The 24,429-nt window shown below is 44.8% G+C and overlaps 1 protein-coding gene across 2 annotated transcripts in view; it reads left to right on the forward strand.

Annotated features, from left to right (window-relative positions):
• The window catches only part of UHRF2 (ubiquitin like with PHD and ring finger domains 2), an 86,449-nt gene that overhangs the window by 13,951 nt on the left and 48,069 nt on the right, over positions 1–24,429 (forward strand). For both annotated transcript variants that reach the window (XM_034410363.3, XM_034410364.3), the window contains exon 3: positions 13,538–13,797. In XM_034410363.3, coding sequence (XP_034266254.1) covers positions 13,538–13,797 — 260 coding nt within the window. The remainder of the gene's footprint in view (positions 1–13,537; positions 13,798–24,429) is intronic.

Raw genomic sequence — 24,429 nt, forward strand, 5'->3', positions numbered from 1 at the left:
CCAAACTTTCTGGATGTTGTCCAGAACCAGTGGACCAATCCCGCCTCCCTTCCAACTCCTAGTGGCTCAGACAGGAAACACTATAATATGGCACTGACCTTTAGTCACCTTCTGTAGGTTCCTTCTGTGGACAGTCCTGTTGCTGCCTTGTTGTCTTCTTCACCCTAAATGGCAGGGGATCCTTCTGAGAACCTAAGACCTGAGGATAGGAAATTCGAATTATCCTTCAGAAAGACACACCAAGCGGCTGCCTGGGCAATTAATGCCGCCACCGTGGCGTCTTTCTTCAATCACTCTAACATCTTATGGCTGCAACAGCTCCAATCTAGATTGCCACCCTCCTAGGCCCGGCTCCACCAGGACCTTAATAAGATCCTTACCGCCACACAATTCTCTGCTGACGCGACTCTCAATGCCACGAAATACAGCTCCAGGTCCCTAGTTTCATCAATCACCTCTAGGAGGTTATTGTGGCTCAAATCTTGGCCCGCAGACCTAAGGGCCAGGTGGCGATTGGCTGCAGCTCCCTATACGGGGACCAAATTATTTGGGGAGGCCTTTGAATCCCTTTTTGTAAAGGACAAAGATAGGCACAAGGTCTTACCTTCTGCAGCTCGGAGGGCGGACAGGCGAGCCACTCCGTACTCCCGAAGGCAGCCTGTTTGGTTCAATCCTCAGGAAGGGTCGTCCCAGCAGCGGTCTTCTGAGCAGGGGCAGTTTCGCCAGCAAGACAGGCAGCCTTTTCGATACAGGGGCCGTCAGATCGGATCCCAAAGATGGTCCTTTTGCGGAGCTGGTGGCCGCCATTTCCGCAAACAGAAATGACCTCTCCATTCCCCCCCATAGGAGGTCAATTGAGCCTCTTTGCAGACCAGTGGGTGCTCACAACCACGGACCCCTGAGTCCTCAGGACCATCAAATTCGGTGTACGTCTGGAGTTCCTCTCCAGCCCTCTGGATCACTTTGTATCATGCCCGTGACTTCACCAAGCGAGGCCTTATAGAGGACGCCATCCAGCACCACCTCAGCATCAAGGCCATAGAGGCCGTTCCACCAGGCCAAAGGAGACAGGGGTACTAGTCCATCCTTTTCGTGGTGCCGAAGCGTTCGGGGGGCTGGAGAGGAATCCTCGATCTAAAGAACCTCAACGCCCCCCTGGTCTACAAGATGTTCAAGATGTTCCCCTCAAGTCCATCCTCAAGGGAACCCGTCCGGGGGATTTCTTGGCCTCGATAAAGTGCTCTGAGGCCTATCTTCATATTCCGATCGCCCATGCGCATCGGAAGTACTTTCATTTCAGCTATGTGGATCACCATCAGCAATTCGGGCTGGCATTGGCACTGCGCTGCTTCACCAAATTTCTGGCTGTCCTGATTGTCCACTTGCGGTTAATCCCGGTGCAACTTCAGTCATACTTAAACAACATACTGATTCAGGCCTCTTCCCTTCAGAGGGCTCAGGAGGACCTGCAATTGACCCTTCAGACCTTGAGGGACCATGGCTTTCTGGTCAATCTCCCAAAAAGCCATCTAGACCCTGTGATCAGCCTGACACATGTAGGCGCCCTCATAGACACCAGGATGGGAGAGGCTTCCTCTCCCAGGACAGGAAGGCAGTCATCAGGACGCTGGTGGCCCACATACATCAGCACCCCAAAGTTTCCCTGGCTACATTATCATTGTTGCTAGGAAAGATGTTGTCATGCCTCCAAATCATGCCCTGGGCTCGACTTCACTTGCGGAGCCTATAGTGGTTCCTGCTTCCATTCCAACGGGCCAAGGTGTCAAAACTCCCGGACCCTGGTTCGGGTTCCTCTGACTAGAATGTTTCCTCCACTGGTTGATGTCCCCTGCCCTGGACAAGGGACAGTTTTCAAGGAACCTCAGAGGATCTTCATCACATCGGACACCAGCCTATACGGCTGGGGAGCTCACCTTGACCCCATGTGGCACAAGGTCACTGGTCCCCCCAGGACCTCGCCCACAATATCAATTGGTTGGAGTTGAGGGCAATCCATCTGGCCCTATGACACTTTCATCTAGTAGTGCGAGACCGGCACGTCCTCGTTCTTACGTACAACACCACGGCAAAGGCACATGTCAACCACCAGGGCGGCACCTGATCGTGGCACCTTATGGAGGAGGCATTGGAAACAAATGTCCTTTCCCTGAAGGCGGAACACATCACGGGCTCCTCAAACACTCAGGCAGACTTCGTGAGGACCACAGTGGACAATACCGAATGGTGTCTCCATCCCGATCTCTTCCTGGATATCTGTTCCTGCTTCTGGTGGACTTGTTCGCCTCCAACCTGAATGCGCACCTTCCTCGCTACATCACGAGGTTTCTGACCCAAGGGGCGGAGGGGACCAATGAGCTCCGCTGCGACTGGCCTCCCGGCCTGCTCTACGCCTTCCTGCCCTACACCTGATCCCAGGGGTGATTCGCAAGATCATCACGGAATGGGCGGAGCTGATCCTAGTGGCTCCTCATTGGCCCCGGAGACCGTGGTTCGTGGATCTTGTCACGCTGTCCATCTCACAGCCTTGGAGGATTCCCTCACGGAGGATCTCTCTCAGCCAGGGGGTCCTACTCCATCCAGAGCCTCAGTGGCTCCAACTGACTGCCTGGCACTTGAAGGGGTCCTGAGGCGGGATGCCTTCTCCGAGAGGGTCATCCGGACCATTCAGGCGGATAGGAAGCAATCCATCATCCGGATCTACAACCATCTGGCAGGTATTTTCTATCTGGTGCGCTGTGCGCAGCATTAACCCTGTCTCAGCTTCTGTTCCACAGGTGCTGGAGTTTCTTCAGGATGGCCTCAACACGGGATTGGCTCACAACACCATCAGGCGGCATGTGGCTGCCCTCTCCACCATCCTGTCGGACTCGGACAGGGAGCCCCTCGCCCACCAACCCATCATCCTCTGGGGTGCCAGTAATCCTGCGGTTTTACACCGCTATCCCACTTGGGATTTACCTAAGGTATTGCGGGCCCTGACGGAGCCTCCCTTTGAGCCTCTGAGAACGTCGAGCTTCTGCCACCTCACCCTTAAAGTGGTCTTCCTGATGGCTATCACATCCGTAAGGTGCATCTCTGAGCTGGTGGTCCTCTCAGTAAGGGCCGACCTATGCATATTCCATCAGGATGAGATCATTTTGCAGCTCAATCCCTCATTCATTTCCAAAGTTAACTCCTGGTTTCACCGTGCTCAGGAGGTCATCTTGCCTAACGTTTGCCCTCGGCCTTCCCATACTTGGAAAAGAAATGGCATACCTTGGATGTGCGACGAGCCCTTAAGGTGTACATTTCCCGCACTGCACCCTCCAGGAAGTCTGAGGCTCTTTTCGTTTCATTTCAGCCGACTTCACTTGGCACCAGGGTGTCCTCTTCGTCCGTAGGTCGCTGGATCAGGGCGTGTATTGCCCATGCATATGAAACAATCGCACTGCCACCACCTAGACGCATCACTGTGCATTCTACTCGTAGTGCAGCGACCACCGCTGCTTGGACCACACAAGCCTCCCTTGAGGAGATTTGCAGGGCGGCTACCTGGACCACTCCTTCGTCTTTAATCAAGCATTATAAACTGTACATCTTCGCCTCTGTGGAGGCGTCTTTCGGGAGGAGGGTCCTCTAACAGGTTCACTTAGCTCTAGGCCCATCAGCTTCCTGCCCTTAGGACAGCCAGGCTTTGGTATGTCCCATTCCTGGACCATTCCGCAGCCTATTAGGACAGGCGGCGTTGGTCCTACCTAAACACCGATTCTCTTTGGCTGCGGAATGGTCCAGACCCACCCGTCATCATGTGGGCCTGGAGCCGGGGCTTTACTGATGCTCTGGCTTAGCTTCTCTTTCAGGTCTTTCATCGCCGAAAACGGGGGCCTGATGGAGAGACGTGGAGGCGTGGCCAAAAGTATAGTCTGATCCAGGCAGATCAGACTATATCAACCCATTCTTGGACCATTCCGCAGCCGAAGAGAATCGGTGTTTAGGTAGGACCAACGCCCCTTTTGAGGTGCAGCAGGCCAGACTCGGTGTGCTGGACGTGCCGTCGCCTTTATTCCGAACCTTCAGGGTTTGGAATGGTGACTTTTTGGCAAACAGGAGGAAAATGGAGAGGGGGATTTTGCTGCCTGTCTTCCATTCCTCAAGCTCAGCACAGACTGAGGGAAGGAAGACAGGCAGCAAAATCCCCCTCCCCATTTTTCTTCCGTTCACCAAAAAACCTCCATTCCAAATGCTGAAGGCTTGGAATGGAGGTGATGGCGTGTCCAGCTCACCAAGTCTGGCCTGCTGCACCTCAAAAAAAGTAAGACTGCCTTGAAAATAAGCCCAAGTGCTTATTTTCAAGAATAAAACTAAATAAGATTCGGTTTTATTTTCTGAGAAACACGGTAGATTCCTGGTAACTCCCTGGACAAGTCCCTGCAATTCTTTTTGACAAAATTTTGGAAATGGTTTACCATTGCTTTCTTCCTAGCGTTGAGAGAGAGCGACTGGATCATAGTCACCTAGCTGACTTTGTATCTGAGGCAGGACTAGAACTCATAGTTTCCCATTTTCTATCCTGGTCAAATTGGCATCAAATTGGCTCTCTTAAATTAACTAATTAAAAACAATTAGATTTTTATCCTACATTTTATTTACTGACTAAAGGTGAGTTGTAGTGCATCTCCATTTAACCCACAGAAACCTGAGGAGGTAGGTTGGTCTGAGAGTTTCCATGTTAGGACCTTCCTGATAGTATTCTAGATCAATACTATAGTACACTGGCTATTCCTGAGTAGGCTATTCAAATAGGCTTTATTTTTGTTAAATAAATGAAACAAAATTTTGTTAATTTTCGTTAAATAAGAGGAAATAACAGGGTTTTCTTTCTCCACCCCACTGCAGTGCATGTTTTTTATGTCTTTCCAAATAACAATAGTTGCCTTTGCATTTAGTACTGAAATCTGCCCCAGGCATCTCAGCATAATATGTTAGTTGATTTGAAACAATCATTTGATTAGGGATCTTGTGTTTGAATTGTAACCAGTATTATTTCTGAATCCTTAAACTGGATTAGTATATTTTTTCAATATCACTGTCCCTCTCTAGAATTTTTTTATTTAGTTATGGGAAGAAAAACTTTTCTTCAAACTGAGTGGCTCTTGATGGAAGTTTGCAGACTTGTAAACTTTATACTCCCCTTTTCCTATATTTAGTTAGAACCATAAACTAGTCAATGTAGTTTCATAACATTTTTACTGAGATGAAACATTAATTAGAACTTTAGTTAATATATTATGTACTTAGAACATATACTAATATAGCTTAGTAGATGATTGTGATTGCTTTGTCAAGAAAAGTTTGTTTGTTTTTTTACAAGAAACAGGACAATAGTAACATTTACTTTTCACCTTTAACATTATACAGTACCTGGTCCTAAACACTTCATTGACCAAACAAAAACCAAATACCTTAAAGAAAACCAACTGAAAATGTTTTTCGGTGGCATATGTCTCCAACCAGATTGGCAAAAATACAAACTAAAAATAGCCCGATTTGTTGGAAGTGCAAAAAGGCACAAGGGACTTTCTATCATTTATGGTGGACGTGCCCGGCAGCAAAGAAGTTTTGGTCTAACATCAAAAATGGTTGGAACAAATAACAAAAACACAGATTGAAAAAGAACCAGAAACATTTCTATTAGGAATCTTTAACAAATCATACCCTAAGGATATCAAATATCTCACAATTCACATATTATAACCTACGCAAAAAATTGGAAGCAAGAAAAAACACCAAGTGAAACAGAAATAATAGGAAAATTTTTAGAATGCGCTGAAATGGATAGGTTAACCAAAGAATTACAAGGAAGAGAAGAATCAGACTATTATAAAATATGGAATAATTGGTATAATTGGTTAAAAATCAGAAATATACAAAAAATATAGGGGGAAATATTACCGACTTAAATATATATATATATAATAAAAACTGTTATTAGATTAAGGAGAGGTGAAGGAATATAAGTAGAATTGTAGAATGTCACTCTGAAAAAATGCTTAAGAAGAAATTATATTCTTTTTGTGTATATGTTGTATAAATGTTTGTTGTGTATATGTTACGTATGTCTTTTAATATTTATATTCAATAAAAACTACTTTAAAAAAAACCCAAATACCTTTCTGCTAAACTGGATTGACAGTGAGAAAGCATGAGTTATTAAAAAGAGGGAAGCGATGGAGAATTTATATCAAATTTATAACTAAGGATTCCTTTACTTCCAAATGACAATCACTTAAATATGAGCCAGCGGTGTCTCAGCTGCTAAAAAAGCCAACATACAAGTAGTTCTAGGCTGCTTTAAAAAAGGGATTGAATCAAGATCACATGAAGTGTTACTACCACTTTATAATGCCCTGGTAAGACCACACTTGGTTGCCACATATTAAAAAAGATGTTGAAACTCTAGAAAGATTGCAGACAAGAGCAAGAAAGATGATTAGGGGACTGGAGGCTAAAACATATGAAGAACAGTTGCAGGAATTGAGTATGTTTAGTTTAATGAAGGACTAGTAGTATTACAATATCTAAGGGCCTGCCACAAAGACACAGTCAACCTATTTTTGTCCTAAGGGCAGGACAAGAAACAATGAATGGAAACTAATCATAGAGAGAACCAACCTAGGACTAAGGAGAAATTTCCTGACAGAACAATTAATTGGTAGAAAGACTTGCCTCCAGAAGTTGTGGGTGACTCCAACACTAAAGGTTTTTAAGAAGAGATTGGACAGCAATTTGTCTGAAATGGTATAGGGTTTCTTACTTGAGCAGGGGATTGGACTAGAAGACCTCCAGAATCCCTTCCAACCATTCTGCTTACTGAGATTAAACTTTTTATCAGGAAATCTCTTTGTTATGGAAGTTTATCAAGAAAGTGTTTATCAAGAAAGGTATCAACAGGACATCAAAAAATAGTAAAATATTTGCTTTGCAAAACTGAACTCCCCCCCCCCCCCAGCCCAGAACTAGGCTTCAAAAATATGATCATTAGAATCTTGGAATAACTTTATTGTCACTTTGAATGTACACTAATCCTCATACATTAAAATGAAATGTCATTAGCTTTAACTTAGTTTATAATTTTAGATTGTATTCCTTCCTAAATCCTAGCTATGGTCATGAAACAGTCAAACTTTCAAACACAACTGTTCACCTACAATCCGTTGATTAAACACAGCTTTATTGAATCTCTACTAATCCTAAAAATGTGTTACAGAAAAGCATTTTTCTTACATTGTTTATTGTGAAAATGCTTTCTTTAGTATATATAACTGATTAGGTATAATTTCCAATTTAGTATATTGTTAACTATTTCTTCTATTAAAGAGAACAAATTATATTTTTTGATTAAAAAATATGAAGGCACGACCAAATCAGAGAAAATTCAAAATAATTATTCTTGTGCCACAAGCCATAGTAAAACAGTTAAGCAGAAATCATGCCATGCTATATCTTTGTATATGCCTGCTGGTTATCTGTTTGTAACCTCCAGTTGATAGGAATAGTGCATCACAGGGCAACAATTAACGTACCTCAAATGGGCTAACTTAAAGAATGCATCCAAAATCCCAGACCCGTGGGATTAAAATTGGGCAAAGTTGTGGTTGGTCCAATGGTACCATGCCTCTGGTGTCTGCCACAGTCACATAATTGTAATTTCTAATGCTCCCTTCCAGTTTTCTACAAGGAAAGTCAGTGGTGAAACCAGCAGGAAAAATGGTTTCTACTCTCACTGCTCTTGCCTCATGTGGTCATTATGTTTCTCTGAAATAATTACCCAATGGGTCACAGATTGTCTAGGTTTTTTTTTTTGCTTTAATTTATATGCCGCCCTTCTCCGGAGACTCAGGACGGCTTACAATGCATTAAGCAATAGCCTTCATACTTTTGTATATTTTACAAAGTCAGCTTATTGCCCCCACAAACTGGGTCCTCAATTTACCTACCTTAGAAAGGATGGAAGGCTGAGTCAACCTTGAGCCTGGTGAGATTTGAACTTGCAGTAATTGCAAGAAGCAGATGTTAATAACAGTGCTTTAGTCCACTGTACTACAGGCTCTAGTTAAAGTTTTAATGTCTGTTGACTAAATTATATGGTGTAATGCTTGATGTGTGCAGTATTGGGATTCTAAATCAGGCAAAGAAACTTCGATTCTGATGTAGCCTCCCTTGAGGTACCTGTCATAGTCCTTAAGGAGTGGTGTTTTTTCCTTGGCTTGAACTGTTAACTACAAGGGCTTAGGAAAATATGAACTATGAATGTGACAGTTTATGTCTTGGTTTACTCTTTGGTTCCTGATTTCTGTTGGAAAACTTCTAAATAGTTGTTATGGAATCTCTGAAAATTAACAGATTGATAATATAACATTGAGAATTTTCTTTTATTACAGTACTGTAATTTGGTGTTCTTTATTGTGACTGCAATTTTTTTAAATGATATTTTTCTGGTTTCTGACATGCTTTTATAAGCTGTATTCAATGTAAACCCATGCGCTGCTTGATGTGGCTGAAAATGTAAAAAGCCTTTTTATTTGCCTTGTTTAATATTCAGTTACCATAGAAATACATTGAAATACATACTGCTGCAGCTAGAATTCAAGCATTGTTAATAGTTCAGTTCTTAGAAGCCATTTACCTATGCTTCTAACTTCAGTGCTATAACTGAAGTAGGGTCATAACTCTCATTCTTATGCCAGAAAAGTGCTGTTTCTTTTGTGAGGCTTATGATCTAGTGGTTCCAGTGAATGGATTATGACTAGATTCAGTCTTTAAAATAGTTTCATCCAGCTCATCCTCTGTTACACTCATTCCTTCATTTCTCTGTATAGAGGATAAAGCAAATGGACAGAGTGTCCAGGTTCAGAGGGACAAAGTAGAAGATCATATAAAATGGCTGGAACAAGAAGGCCCATCATTCTTATAAAATAGTACTAAATGTGTCCCGGTATTTTTGTTAGGTTCAAATTCATATATAAATTCGGCTCCTACTATTTTTCTGAATGTATTTTCACGCGCGCGCACACACACACACACACACACACACACACACACACCATCCTTGTGTTGTTGTTCTTTTGAACCTATTGGTTTTATAGCTGGTTATTCCCTTTTTTTCAGTTATATGCTTGTCCTTGTGCATGGGTGATTTTTCTTTAATCCATTCCTTCCTTTCATCAACTTTCAGCCTTGTATCTCTTTCCTCGTATAGAGGACTATCAGATCTTATGTTGCCTTTAAGTAGTTCTGAAAGTGATTTTCCCTAATAGAGGATCATAAAAATGGACGCTATCTGTCTACTTTCATGACATTTGTAGAATTATGTTTGCCTTTAGAAATGTAACATTTAGATTGGGTAATGGGAATATTAGTCCTTATTTATAATTATTGGTTTATGATTGTACTAGATTTCATTTACTGGGAAATACTGCAATATTGGGACCGTTGGTGAGTCAACAGCGGGTCAGAGGAGGAGTCTCTGTGGGACAGAGATGACAGTTGCTCTTTACAAATTATGATTTAAATCGAGTTGAATTAAATCAAGCCTTTTTACTAGTGATTTAAATCGTGATTTAAATCGACTTGATTTAAATCAAATCCACCCTGGATTACAGGTTATTTATAAATTGGACAGACAAATTTTATATTACATATAAATATGTGCAACATCTATATTTTTTTAACACAGAACAGCTTTCTGAAATGAAAATTTACAGATGTGAGAACTCTGGGTTTGTGTAGGTGCGTGTGCATGTAGATTTCATTTCTGGGATATCTCCGTTCAAAGGGCTTCAAAGGGCCGCCCTGCAGCTGATCAGTGTTAAAAGAAAACAAATGAGTAGATCAGTGCCTGCAAAAATAAATGGGTAGACCAGTGCCTGCAAAAATACAGGAGTAAATCAGTGCTTGAAAAAATAAATGGGTAGATCGTTACAACTCTGCAAGCAGTTAAAAACCTGGTAGACCAGTACCTCTGCTAAATCCTAAATAATTGTCATATGACCATCAAGCCACGCCCACAAAATAAGCCACGCCCACAGAACCAGTAATAAAATTTTTTAGAACCCACCCCTGATATGTTTATATACGAAACCACCCCTCCTTGTTTCCATTCTTTTTTCAAGGCAAAACTTTATATAGAAGTATCATCTCAGAAGGTGGCAGCACTTGACATACCTTTTCTGCGCTCACCTTTTTAAAATGTGATCATGGAATCCATGTAAGTGGCCTACTGCTTCAAGCCTTGTGATCATCACTTCCAAATAGTCCCAGTTTACTTTTTAGTTAATCTACAGGAGACTATCACTTCCCCTTTCCCCCTACAAAGTTAGTTAAACCACTATATTCTTGTTATAAATGATGAAATACAGTAGATTTAAGCATTTTTTCCCTGTGTCTTTTCTTTCTTTCCTACCAAATTCATTACATTCTTTTTTTTTGCAGCTGGCAGCAGAGGGACAATGATTTTAAGCTCATTGCATGTAGAAAGAAAGATAACTTTTCTTTCTCCTCCTGGAAAATTTGTATGTGTGTATATATATGTATGTGTACACACACACACACACAAACCAAAACCAAGAGGAGAGTGTGTGCACATAAAAAGAAATGGCTGCTGTATCTGTGTGTGCTATTCTGTACGTAAGTACAGAGACTGAAATTTTGGCATGGTACTTAATATAGTCCTATGACAGCTTCTCAGTGACTTTCTGACTTCAAATTGCAACATATCTCTTGGTATGTACAATAAATGTGAATGAACCTGGGAAGGTGGTAGGGGAGAAGGATTTCAGTTTATTTGAGAAGAAGCAATACAGGGCATATCCTGGGGGGGGGGGGGCTTTGAAGGAGTTATTTCAAGCACACTGACAATTTATGCACTGCATATCTGCCTGGGAATTTACAAGACTATATTTTTATCTTGGTTACCATTAAAGATGTCTTTTTGAAATTGAAGTAGTTTCAGTACATAGCTACATTGTTGCATGAGGTTCACCAATATTTTATAAAAAGTAGTAAATTTATAGCCATTATCATGAAAGACATGCTTCTGAATACTTCCAGGCCTCACTGCTGCCATCACCTCCTATGGTTTCATTACTGCTAGCTACAAAACAGCTGATCAGGACTCCAAATACTTCCTTGTAACCTACAAGAAATTTTAATTTATCAATGTGGCCTTTCCTCTCGATAGTTTGTGCCCATCTGATCTAAAATGTGAATGTCTAGTGGGATTCTTAGTCATCATGTGTAAAGTTAATCAGGATGCTAAGTTGCTAGGAACATCTGTAGGAGCATGCCTGACGGCTACAGCAGAGGAAAAACTGTCTTTGTTGTACAACCCTCTTGGACTATTGCACATTAAATAACAACACAATTCTAGCCCCTGGAAAGATTTAGGGAAAACATTAAATTGCATGGCTTTGTTATGAAAGAATTTATTACACTAATATAAACATGTTTTGTCTCTATTCTGTTTTCAAGTTACTTGAAACAAATTTTAAGCACAGATAAATAGTGTATATTAGTTGATTGCTTTCACTATCCCTGAAAATTTATCTTGGAAACCTGTACTTTAGATTGTTGGTTTATGATACTATATTTTAAACTGTATTTTATCTATTTTAAAATACATTGTATATGGATGTCATTTGGTGTCTATATAAACAGACCTGTGTACAACTATGTTAATTAATCAGTGGAATGTGTTACTAAGAACCAATTTCTTTCTGATTCTGTAGATTTCCTAGATGTGCTGCAGAGGTTGGGTAATCTGGGGTATGGAGAAAGCCAAGGAAATTAATTGACTATTTTCATGGCAATCTGCTTGCATGACATTAATTTGTAATGTGACTTTAATTAGGATAGGTTTAGGAGCATATTTTTGAAAGATATTAAATGCATTTTCCAGCAAAATGTAGGAGACTAAAATTAAAAAAATAGTGAAAATTTACTACATGAGGGGAGTTTGTTGTTAAAGACTGGTGCAGTAGTGATGATTGAGTTCATGATTTTGGGTGCACAGCAGTGGTGAGTTCCGCCCGGTTCCGCCGAGCTGGTAGTGATGACAATATGACGTCACTGAACCGGTTCTGCCCCTCCCAACCCCCTGCGTTATTCTTACCTTTTATTTGGCCCCACCCCTATCTATTGCTGCCTCCTGAGTCCCAGCTGATGACTAGAGGGAAAAAAACTGTTTAAACTCTTGCCGCTGGGCTTCAAAGGGCCACCCTACAGCTGATCAGTGTTAAAAGAAAATAAATGGGTAGACCAGTGCCTGCAAAAATACATGAATAGACCAGTGCCTGCAAAAATACATGAGTAAATCAGTGCCTGCAAAAATGGTTAGATCAGTGCCTGCAAAAATACATGAGTAGATCAGTGCCTGCAAAAATAAATGGGTAGACCAGTGCCTGCAAAAATAAATGGGTAGATTGGTACAGTTCTGCAAGCAGTTAAAAGCCTGGTAGACCAGTACCTCTGCTAAATCCTAAATAATCGTCACATGACCATCAAGCCATGCCCACAAAATAAGCCACGCCCACAGAACCGGTAGTAAAAAAAATTAGAACCCACCCCTGTTGAACAGTAAGGCTGTGTTGTTTTACACAACCCTTGTTATTTAAAAGAGTATACTTTATTAAGATTAATAAGTCAACATTTAGATTATATATGAAATATTAAGTGTATTTTGCATTATAATATGGTACATAGCAAGAGGGAAAGAAAGTATTCTTGATTCAATTATTTAATTATATGATGACAGATTAATTCTACAGAAAATATGAATATTAGGAAAACAGTAAATAGAAACATCCAGTTAAAATAGAGGCAACAAATAAAACATGGGTGTCCAACTGTCTGGCTTGCCTGAACCGCATTAAATGAAGAGGAATTGTCTTGGGCTGCCTATAAAATATAACTAATAATATTAGTTATAAAAATAGCATAATATTAAAAGTTTATAATCTTGTGGGGACGCATTACTACCTATCCAGGGCTTCATGTGGCCCACAAATTGGACATACATGTATTAAAAAATTGCAGATATATTAAATCATTGGTGTTAATAATAATATGGAAGAATATTACATATAGCCCAATAATTCTATTTTCATTAAATATATAGTTTCTGTGCAACTTCTATTTGAAAACTGTTTTCTGACAATCAGATTTATACCAAATGGCAATAGTTTGCTGCTAAAATGGCATCCACCGACATTTCTTTATTCTCACACATTTCTTTCACAACTTCAGATCTGCTTCATATGTTGGGGGAATTCCAGTAGGGCAGAACAAAGGACTATCCTATTTTATGAATTCTGTTTTTACAACTTTCAATATAGGCAGTATAAGAGTGTAGAGACAAAAATGCCAAACTAGAATTAAGTTAGTATAAGTGTAAATATAGTTAGCACAGAAGCTCAACATCATCACATTAGTTGTTTGTTTCTACAGCATAACATTCACTAAATGTCAAATTTATTTTTAGATAAATGAATTGGTGGATGCCCGAGATGTCACTATTGGATCCTGGTTCGAAGCTCATATAGAAAATGTAACTCGAGCAACAAAAGGACATAAAAATGGAAAAGCTCAAGGAAAGAGTGGCAGTAATTACAAAAGGACTAATGGAAACTTGAGCCAAGATCATTCTAGAGAAAATACAAATAATTTGGACAATACACCTTCCACATCTTATACAGATTATATGGATACTGAAGATATTATTTATCATATCAAGTATGATGAGTAAGTGCTGCTGATATTATTATGAGGATGCCATTGAGTATGTGGTTGATATAAGATAAGAAAATGGGATCCTTAAAACAGGTTCACATTTTGAGTTCAAAGGAAATAGTATTTTAAAAGTTGTGAAATATGTCTGATCGATATATTATTTTTTAAAGAGTGACATGATTTGGGGAAAAGTTTGGATATAGTATTTACTTTGGGTTTTTTTCCTTTTAAAAGTTCAGTTGGCTGTGTGAGACATGAAGCCATATTCAGTATTGTAATTAGAATGACGGCGGGTATGTTTCTTGTGGAAGTTATTAATGTAGTGAAATCAACACTTACTTAAAATATTGAAAGGTACCAAAGAAAAATTGAGATACTCTTTAAGATTTGGGATTATTACAGGAAACTTATTTTGCCAGTGTTTATTAATTTTTATAGTGTGTATTTGAGCTGAGTAAACATGAAAATCTTATTTCTTTTTATTCAAGAAAGCAGATAAAATCCATATAAATACTTTACCATGGGTAATACCAAAGGGAGATGGAAAAAATTACTGGATTTACTTACAAACTAAAGCACCTACAAAAATCCTGTGTCTACAACCAGAATATTTTACATTATTGCATTGCATTGCATTATATCATATTACATTATATCACATCTTATACACACACCTTACAGTTTTTGTTGCCTATTTTCTGTCCATTTTACAGAAAATACTTTTTGTTAGATTAAGTTTATTTTAAGATAATAGAATGGGCGTTGGTCCTACCTGACACGCCCCTTCTCGGAGTAGACCCAGGAGTGTTCAAGAATGGGTTAATTAATCTGTTCCTGTTGAGACCGAGCTGTCAATTTCTTTTGGGCCATGCCCCTGTCCTCTTCCTCTCTGCCCCAGTTTTGGCGATGATGTAGCTGTGAAGACAAGCTCAACAAAGGTAAGCAGTAGTTCTTGGACCACAGACCAAGCGGTTGCTAGGGTGGGGCTTGGACATTCCTGGGATAACTCAAAGAAGGGGTGGTCAGGTAGGACAAATGCCCATTCTTCTGAAAGTTCCCAGGAATGTCCAAGAATGGGACTTAACAAAGCTGACCAATCTACGGGTGGGTAACCGCTTGGCCGGAATCCTCGGCATCCCATATGTACTCTTTGTAACACCCTCTGACCAAAGGACGCCTCTGCAGAGGCATAAATTTCACCTTACAATGACATGTGAAAGGTGAAGGGGAGGCCCAAGTGGTGGCTCTGCAGATATCCTCAATGGACGCCTGCGTTGCCCATGCTGCGGTGGTAGCTGCACTGCATGTAGAATGGGTCGTGATCCCCCTGGGAATTGGTAAGGCCTGAACTTGGTAGGCTGTCGCTATACAAGCCTGCAGCCAACGGCCTATGGTCGAAGGGGTCACCTTGGTACCTCTCGAGGAGGGATGGAACGACACAAATAGTGCCTCCGTCCTCCTATTAGGAGATGTCCTCTTGAGGCAAATCCGGAGGGCCCTCTTCCATCCAAGGTATGCTATTTCCTTTCCAGGGCATGGGTAGGCCCTGGGCAGAAGTCCGGCAAAATGACCTCCTGGGGCCTATGGAACCAGGAGTTCACCTTGGGAATGAAGGAGGGATCCATCCAGAGGACCACCCTGTTAGGATGGAATACACATAAATCCTGTCAGACTGAAAAAGCTGCCAATTCCGAAATGCGTCTGGCTGAGGTGATAGCCACCAAAAATGTGACCTTAAAGGTCAGAAAGAATAAGCTCATAGTCCGTAAGGGCTCAAAGGGTGCTGATGTCAGGGCCTGGAGTACTTTAGACAAGTCCCAAGTGGAGTACCTATGGATCTCCGGTGGTCTGAAGTTTACCACCCCCTTGAGAAATCTCTGAAGGACTGGGTGATGAGTCGGATGTTCTTTTCCCACACCTTAATACTGTAGACTGCTGCTATCTGTTAATGGATGGTGTTGTGTGACAGGCCCCTGTCCAGACCGTCCTTTAAAAGGTTCAGGACTTGGGACACCGATGCTGAGGTGAGTTCAGTGTTCCTGACCGTACACCAGTTGATAAAGGCTGTCCATGTTGAATCATAAATGCAATTCCTAGATGGTCTTCGTGAAGCCTGAATAGTCTGAATGACCCTGAAGGAGAACTTGTCCCTCCTCAGGAGCCTCCTCTCAAGTGCCAAACGGTCAAGTGGAGCCACTGTGGCTCTGGATGGTTCAAGACCCCCTGGCTGAGGTAGATCCTCTCCTGAGGGATCCTCGAGGGCAGAGAAATTGAAAGTCCTACCAGGTCCGTGAACCATGGGCATCTGGGCCAGTGGGGGGCCATGAGTAGGACCTCTGCCCGCTCCAGTAATATCTTCCGGATGATCCCCGGAATGAGGGAAAGCGGTGGAAATGCATAAAGCAGTCCCCTGGGCCAAGGGCTGTGGAGGGCGTTGGTCCCCTCTGTCCTCGGCATTGGAAACCTGGTGAAATATCATAATTGAGCGTTCAGTGGGTAGGTGAACAGGTCTACCACTGGTTGACTAAACCTCTCGGTCAGTTCTTGGAAGAGATTGGGACGCAACCTCCATTCCGTATTGTATATTGTGGACCTGTTGAGGCAGTCTGCCTGTGTGTTTGCTGTCCCTGTGATGTGCTCCGCTCTGAGGGAGAGCAAGTGCTTCTCCGCCCACCTCCCCAAGCACTCTGCTTCCATCATGAAACCCCGGGAGTGGGTGCTTCCTTGACGGTTTATGTGAGCCTTGGCCATCACGTCGGTGAGAATTAGGACGTGTTGTCCCTGGATCATGTCCCTGAATTGGCGAAGGGCTAGGTGTGTTGTCCGAAGCTCCAGCCAATTTATGTTGTGGGTCAGGTCCGCTGGAGTCTAACGGCCCTGAGCCATGTGTGTCTGAAGATGGGCCCCCCAGCCAAAGAGGCTGGCATCCAATGTAATGATGCAGCTGAGTTCTTTGAAGACACAGCCCTTGTCCAAACTGGGGACATCCACCAGTTGAGGGATTGCAACATGTCCAGGGAACTCATACCCTGGTGTGTGAGTTGCTGCTGCCTGTCCGTTGATATGGGAACAAGAACCAGTGAAAGGTCCTGGCGTGCAGCCTCGCCCAGGGCACTATTGAAATGCATGACACAAACATCCCCAATAGTCAAGCTAGCAGGGCAATTGGAACCATGCGTTCTGATCTTACCTGCCGAGTCAGGGAAATCAAGTTGTCCTTGTGGTCCTGGGATAGGAAGACCTGTCCCAGCCTGGTGTCAATTTCCGTCCCCAGATGCAAGAGCCTCGTGGCTGAAACCAGATGACTCTTTGGGAAGTTGACGGAGAAGCCGTGATCTTGTAAAACTGTGGTCATAGTTTGCAGTGCCTCTGTCACCTTGTTAAAGGAGGATGCTTGCACAAGGATGTCATCTAAGTAGCATTGTAGGTGAATTGGTATCGACTGGTGGTAAGCCGCCAGAACCTTGGTGAAGGCTCAGGGTGCTGACACTAGGCTGAAGGGCAATGCCATGTATTGGTAGTGGGTCTTTTTGTAGTAGAAGCGTAGATACGATGTGCTGGGAGGATTGGCACATGGAGGTAAGCCTCTGTAAGGTTGATAGACGCCAGAAAGTCACCCTCCTGAACCCCCTTGAGGATGGATGAGAGGGAGTTCATTTTGAACCTTTTGTAGACCAGATACAAATTCAATTTTTTTAGATACAGAATTGCTCTCCACCCTCCCCCCCTCCCGAAGACTTCAGAACAAAACCCCCGTCCTTTTTGGTTCTCCGGGACTGCCTCAATGGCTTGAATCTCCAGCAGATGCTGGATGGCGGTCTCCATGAGGCCCTCCGTTTCGTTGTTCCTCAGGACAGGGCAACAAATAAAGTGGTTCGAGGGAGTGGAGAGAAAGTCTAAGCTGAGGCCGAGCCTCACCGTATTGAGGACCCAGAGGAATAGTCCAGAAATGGGTTGCTACAGTCGGATCTGCCTAGAGACTGAGTCAGTTTTTCGGCCATGTATCCTTGCCTCCCTCTCTCAGGCCCAGTTTCGGCAAAGTCACATCTGAAAGAGAAGCTCCGCCACAAATTAGAGAAGGCCGGCTCCAGGCCTCACGAGGATAAGGGTAGGGCTGAACTATTCCGCAACCACTGAGAATAGGTGTTCAGGTAGGACCAACGCCCCTTCTCCAGTGTAGCTGCAGAATAGTCCAGGAATGGGACATACCAAAGCCTGGCAGTCCTAAGGTCGGGTAGCCGTTGGACCTGGAGCCCCCAAGGCCAAGTGCACCTGTTGTAGGATTTTCCTGCCAAAGGAAGCCTCCATAGATGCGAAGACATCCAATTTATAATGCCTGATGAAAGATGAATGAGTAGTTCAGGTATCCACCCTGCAAATCTCCTCAAGGGAGGCTTGCATAGCCCAGGTAACGGTGGTGGCTGCATTTCTTATGGAGTGTGCCATGATGATCCTGGGTACAGGCAGAGTTTGCATCTGATAAGCCGTGGCGATACACGCCCCGTATCCAACAACCAATGGTCCAATGGAAGACACCTTGGCGCCCAACAAAGAGAGCCTCAGATCTCCTGGTGGATGCCGTCCTCTCAATATAGATCCTGAGGGCCCTCCTTACAGCCAAGGTATGCCACCTCCTCTCCAAGGCATGGGATGGCCTTGGATAGAAGTTTGGTAGGATGACCTCCTGGGCCCTGTGGAACCAGGCATTAACCTTGGGGATGAAGGAGGGGTCGGGCCTCAGGATCACCTTATCTGGATGGAAGATGCCATCTCAGAGATGTGCCTAGCTGATGTTACAGCTACTAGGAATGCAACTTTAAGAGTCAAATATCTGAGGCTCATTGTCCGAAGGGGCTCAAAGGGTGTCTCAGTCAGAGCCCGCAGCACCCTAGGCAAATCCCAGGTGGGATATCGATGAATGGTCGGAGGCTGCATATTACTTGCACCACCTGGAAACCTGTGAATGACGGGGTGGTGCACTAGAGGCTCCCTTTCGGTATCTGACAAAACAGTAGAGAGAGCTGTGACGTGTCTTTGAATAGTGCTGTGAGCCAACCCCTTGTCCAGGCCCTCCTGCAGGAAATCAAGCACCTGTGGAATAGAAGCTAAGACAGGTTCAATATGGCATTTGGTGCACTATCTGGTAAATGCCACCCAGGTGACGTTGCAAATCCTGATAGTGGACTGCTTTCTGGCCACCAGGATAGTCCAAATGACCTTGTTGGAGTAATTATCCTTCCTCAGGAGGGCCCCTTCAAGTGCCAGGCAGTCAGTTGGAGCCATTGAGGCTCCGGATGTATTAGGACCCCCTGTCTGAGAGAGATCCTCTCTGGGGGAATTCTCCAGGGTCTCTAGACAGGCTGATTAAGTCCGCAAACCAAGGTTGCAAAATAATCTCTGTGCCCTCCGAGATGACCTTCCGGATTATCCCCGGTATCAGGGGAAGAGGTGGAAAAGCATAGAGAAGACCAGGAGGCCAGGCACAGCGGAGAGCGTTGGACCCCTTCAATCCCTGGGTTGGAAACCTCGTGAAGTAACAAGGAAGTTGAGTGTTTAGGTGAGAGGCAAACAGGTCCACTATCGGATTTCCGAACCAGTTGCAGATGTCCTGAAAGATGTCTGGGTGGAGGCTCCATTCGGCGTTGTCCACCGTAGTCTTGCTCAGGTAGTCTGCTTGAGATTTCGAGGTCCCGGCAATGTGCTTTGCCTTGACGGAGAGGATGTTCTGCTCCGCCCACTTCCCCAGCTGTAGATTCCTTCATGAGGCGTCTGGAGTAGGTTCGCCCCTGATGGTTGACGTGCGCTTTCGCTGCTACATTGTCAGTTAATATTAGGACATGATGCCCTTGCAGCAATTGTTGAAATCGTTGGGCTAGAGGTATCACTTTCAACTCTAACCATTTGATGTTGTTGGAGAGGTCTTGTGATGATCAGCACCCCTGTGCTACCTGGGAGTTGAGATGAGCCCCCCAACCGAAAAGGCTGGCATCCGATGTGAGCGTAAATTGCTTCGGCTCTCTAAAGACGCTCCCTTTGTCGAGGGCTGATGAGATTCACTAGCAGAGGGATCTCCTGACACCTGTCAGGGGACCCTGACCTTGGTCAGGGAATGCAAGGTGTTCACCCTTTGAAATGGTAGTAGGAACCACTGAAGATTTCCCGCATGTAACCGGGCTCAAGAGACTATCTACATGCATGACATCATCTTGCCTAACAGTTTGGACAAGGTGGCTAAGGGAACCCTGGGGTTCTGCTGGATTTGACTTTATCAGATTCCTTATATTGTCCTGCCTTTCTTGTGAGAGGAATACCTCTCCCAGTCTGGTGTCTATAATGGCTCCTAGATGAGTTATCATGGTGAAGGGAGTCAAATGACTCTTCTCGTATTTGACCAGGAAACCATGGTCCTGTAAGGTCTGAATTGTTATGTTTAGATCCTTCTTCGCCCTGGAGAGAGAGGCCTGAACCGGTATGTCGTCCAGGTAAACTTGTAGCCTCACCGGCATTAATCTCAGGTGAGCTGCTATGGCGGCTAGAATCTTTGTAAAGCACCTGGTTGCTGATGCCAGTCCAAATGGCATGGCTCGGTATTGCAGGTGCCTGCCTGCACAGCAGAATCTTAGATATCTTCGATGGGCCGGCAGAATGGGAATATGGAGGTATGCCTCCATCAAATCTATTGAGGCCAGGAAATCCCCAGGACGAATTCCTTCCAGAATGGATGCTAAGGAACTCATCTTGAACCTCCTATAGACCAGGTGGGCATTCAGGTTTTTTAGATCCAGAATTGCCCTCCACCCCCACCCCCCGAATGCTTCGGTACAACGAAAAGGATTAAATAAAATCCCTGCCTCCACTGGTCCTCTGGAACAACCACTATGGCTTGGATGTCCAAGAGGTGATGAATAGCTTGTTCCATGAGACTTTGTTTGGCAATATTGTTGGAGACAGGGCATTGCATGAAGCAGTTCAGGGGCTTGGAGAGGAACTCCAACGAAAAACTGAATCTTATTGTATTCAGAACCCAGTTGTCTGATATTGTTTCTATCCACTGGTCTACAAAGAGGCTCAATTGGCCTCCTATGGGTGGATTGCCCTTTGAGTCATTTTTGTTTGTGGACTTGATGGTTGCCATTTCCACGAAATGGCCGCTTTTGGGGTGGGAATTGTCGTGACCTGTCACAAAAGGACTGTCTATCCGATTGACGGGGCTGGCCCTGTGAATAGAATCAGCTGTGAAGGCCTTTCCTGAGTGGTATAGCAAAAGGACTGTTTCCTATAGAAAGGTATGGATCGCCTGACCACCCTCCTTGCTGAGGAAGGTAGGACCTTTCTTTTCTCCCTGTTCTCAATAAGGAGTGGGTCCAAATATTCGCCAAACAGCATACCCCCTGTGTAGGGGGCTGTTGCCAACCTCCATTTTGCTCTTAAATCAGCCTGCCACTGATGTAGCCACATCAGCCTCCTGGAATTTACTATGGACGCTGTTACATATTGGTTCTGTTAATAGCGGCCTCTAGTGGCCGGGCTGGTTGCCGTATTAATTACTGATTGGTTGAAGCAATGACAGCTCAGGGTATAAAAGGAGCTGTCAAGCGCGGGAGTTGTTGCTATGCATGTTACAAGTAATAAACGCAAGGTTCTTGTTATGGACGCCTCGCCTCAGTTCTGTCGGTGATCTCAGAATATATCAGTGGCGACGAGGATGGGATGTCCAATGGTGGTCATCTGTCAGGAACAGTAAGAGTATGAGTTGCTGGATCGTTGTGAGGCAATGGGTTGAGTAAAGCACTAATTGTCAGTGAGGGGGAGAGTTGGAAATGGCTTCCTCACAGAATTTCGCCCCATTCAACCCAGCAACGGAGTCCTGGGAGGCATTTGTGGCCAGATTCGATTGTTTTCTAATTGCTAATGACTATCGGGAGTTGTCTAGCGAACGGAAGTGGGCGTATTTTTTAAGTTTCTGTGCCCCCGAGATGTTCGAGACTGCAATGACCCTTATGGCTTCACAGTCCATTCATGCGGGGACATGGGAAGAATTCATTCTCAAATTAAAAAGGCACTATGCTCCTGCGCCGTCTCGCATAGCGCGCAGGCAGCACTTCTATCACCGCGATCAGGCTGAGGGGGAGTCCATCAGTCAATATATTGCTGCATTGAGAAAAGCAGCCAGACATTGCCAGTTCGTGGACTTAGATGACTATTTGTTGGACAGGCTGGTCAGCGGTGTGAGGGATGAGAACCTGAAGAGACGCCTCATTGCCAAGCCAGAGCTCTCCTTCCAGGAGGCTCTGGACGAAGCCTGTGCCATTGAATTGGCCGCACTGTCCCTTGCAGATTTGCCCAAGGGCCAAACAGGCTGTAATCCTAAAGGAGACTCCATACACCAAACTCAGGTGGACTTGAGCGACGATGACGACCAGTGCGGAGAGAACGCCGTCGATCGTATCAAAGAGATGCAGTGCCCCAGGAGATCAGCCAGGCAAACACAGGGAGACTGCCAGAGCTGTGGGGGGAATCACCTGAGAGCGGATTGCCGTTTAAAGGAGGCAATTTGCCACCGCTGTGGGCGCCAGGGCCACATTGCACGGGTTTGCCGGTCACCCAACCCGGCGGAGTCTGCCGTCGCCCCCCTAGAGGTGATAGACAGGGTCCTGTCAGGCAGCTGAATTACCAGAGTGGCCGAATGTAACAGAGCCGCGAGCGGGGGTGTGTGTATATGGTATCTCCCGTCCACGATGTTACAGCCCGGGACAAAATTACCCTGTCAGTTAATATAGAGGGCCGGCCATGCAGTATGGAGGTGGATACAGGATTGGCAAATTCGATCGTATCCTGGAGCACCGTGAAGCAGTTAATGCCCCGTCTTGCCAAACGCCATCTAGCTCCGTGCCAAGTGCAGCTACGAGATTTCCAAGGGAACCCAATAGCCATTGTGGGGAGCGGTCGTTTCCGGGTCCAATTTAAGAACTATTCTGGCCGCCTGCCACTGATTGTAGTAGAGGCCCCGCTCCCGAGTCTATTAGGATTAAACTGGTTCTAGGCTTTGGGTCTCACCCTTCAAGGGGTGAATACCATCCGCTCAACCGAGTTGGACAGACTGGTGCACGAATTTCCGTCTGTGTTTGATGGCAAATTAGGATGTTATAAGGATGTTTCCTTTAGCCTGGATCCTCGAATTCCCCCCCGCCACCTAAAACCCCGCAGAGTCCCCTTTGCATTGCAATCGCGAGTTGACGCTGAATTGGATAAACTTATATCACAGTGGGTTTTAGAGCCGGTGGAGTTCGCCCAATGGGAAACACCGATCGTAACTCCAATCAAGGCAGACGGCTCGATCCGAATATGCGCCGATTACCGGGGATATTAAACAAGGCACTTCTGGGTCATGCGTATCCTGTCCCTGTAGTGCAGCATCTCCTGCACTCCTTGGGCTGGGGTTCAGTCTTTGCCAAGCTGGACCTGGCCCAAGCATATCAACAACTGAGGGTCGATGACAAGACAGCAGAGGCCCAGACTATTGTAACCCACAGGGGGGCGTTCCGATGCCTCCGCCTTCAATTTGGTGTAAGTGTCGCCCCGGGAATTTTCCAGAGCATGATGGAGCGATTGCTGCTGGGAATTCCCGGGGTCATCCCATATTTCGATGACATTCTGGTCACAGCGTCTTGCACATCGGAATTAATGGACTGGTTGCGCAAAGTATTACTAAAATTCAAGGGGGCGGGCCTTAAGGTTAACAAAACCAAATGTAAGGTTGCAGTACCACAGGTGGAGTTTCTCGGGTTCTTAGTTGATGGCATCGGCATTCACCCAACGCCGGCTAAAACCTCTGCAATTCTGGACGCCCCTACCCCGACCTGCAAAGCCGACCTTCAATCCTTTCTCGGCCTTTTAAATTTCTACGCTGTATTCCTTCCCCATAAGGCGTCGGTGGCAGAACCACTGCACTGTCTGTTGGACTGCAGAGCCCCATGGAAATGGGGTGCGAGGGAGAATGCTGCGTTCCTCTCTGTGAAACACCTCCTCATGTCTAATTCCTTACTCACGCAGTATTCCAACCACCTTCCTTTGGTTTTAGCCTGCAACGCCTCCCCATATGGGGTTGGTGGCCCCTTCTGGATCGGGATATTACTGACTGGGTTTCATCATGTTCTAAGTGTCAGGAATCCCTGCCTATGCCTGCAAGGGACTGCCCTCGGGAGTGGGAGGATCCTGGGGCACCCTGGGTGCGATTGCACATAGACCTGGCTGGACCGATGAACGGACAGTCCTTTATGGTTGTGGCGGACGCCTTCTCAAAGTGGGTGGAAGTCGTTCACCTGCGTTCCACCACTTCGGAGGCGGTTGTTAAGGCATTGCGCCAGCTTTTTCTTACACACGGGCTGCCGGATATGGTTGTCTCCGATAATGGGGCCCAGTTTACTTCTGCAGAGTTTGAGGCGTTCCTAGCACAGGGTATCCGCCACTGTTTAATCTCTCCTTTCCATCCGTCCAGCAATGGTTTTGCTGAACGTGCCGTGAGATCCGCAAAGGATGCGTTAAATTGGATCACGGGAGTTGACGTGACCGGTTGGAGGAATATTTACTGGCCCAGCACACTACGCCCTGCCAGGTGACCAATAAAAGCCCTGCCGAGCTCTT

This window comes from Pantherophis guttatus, chromosome 2 (genome assembly GCF_059756535.1).
Source record: "Pantherophis guttatus breed Tessera chromosome 2, ASM5975653v1, whole genome shotgun sequence".
Lineage (NCBI taxonomy): Eukaryota > Metazoa > Chordata > Lepidosauria > Squamata > Colubridae > Pantherophis > Pantherophis guttatus.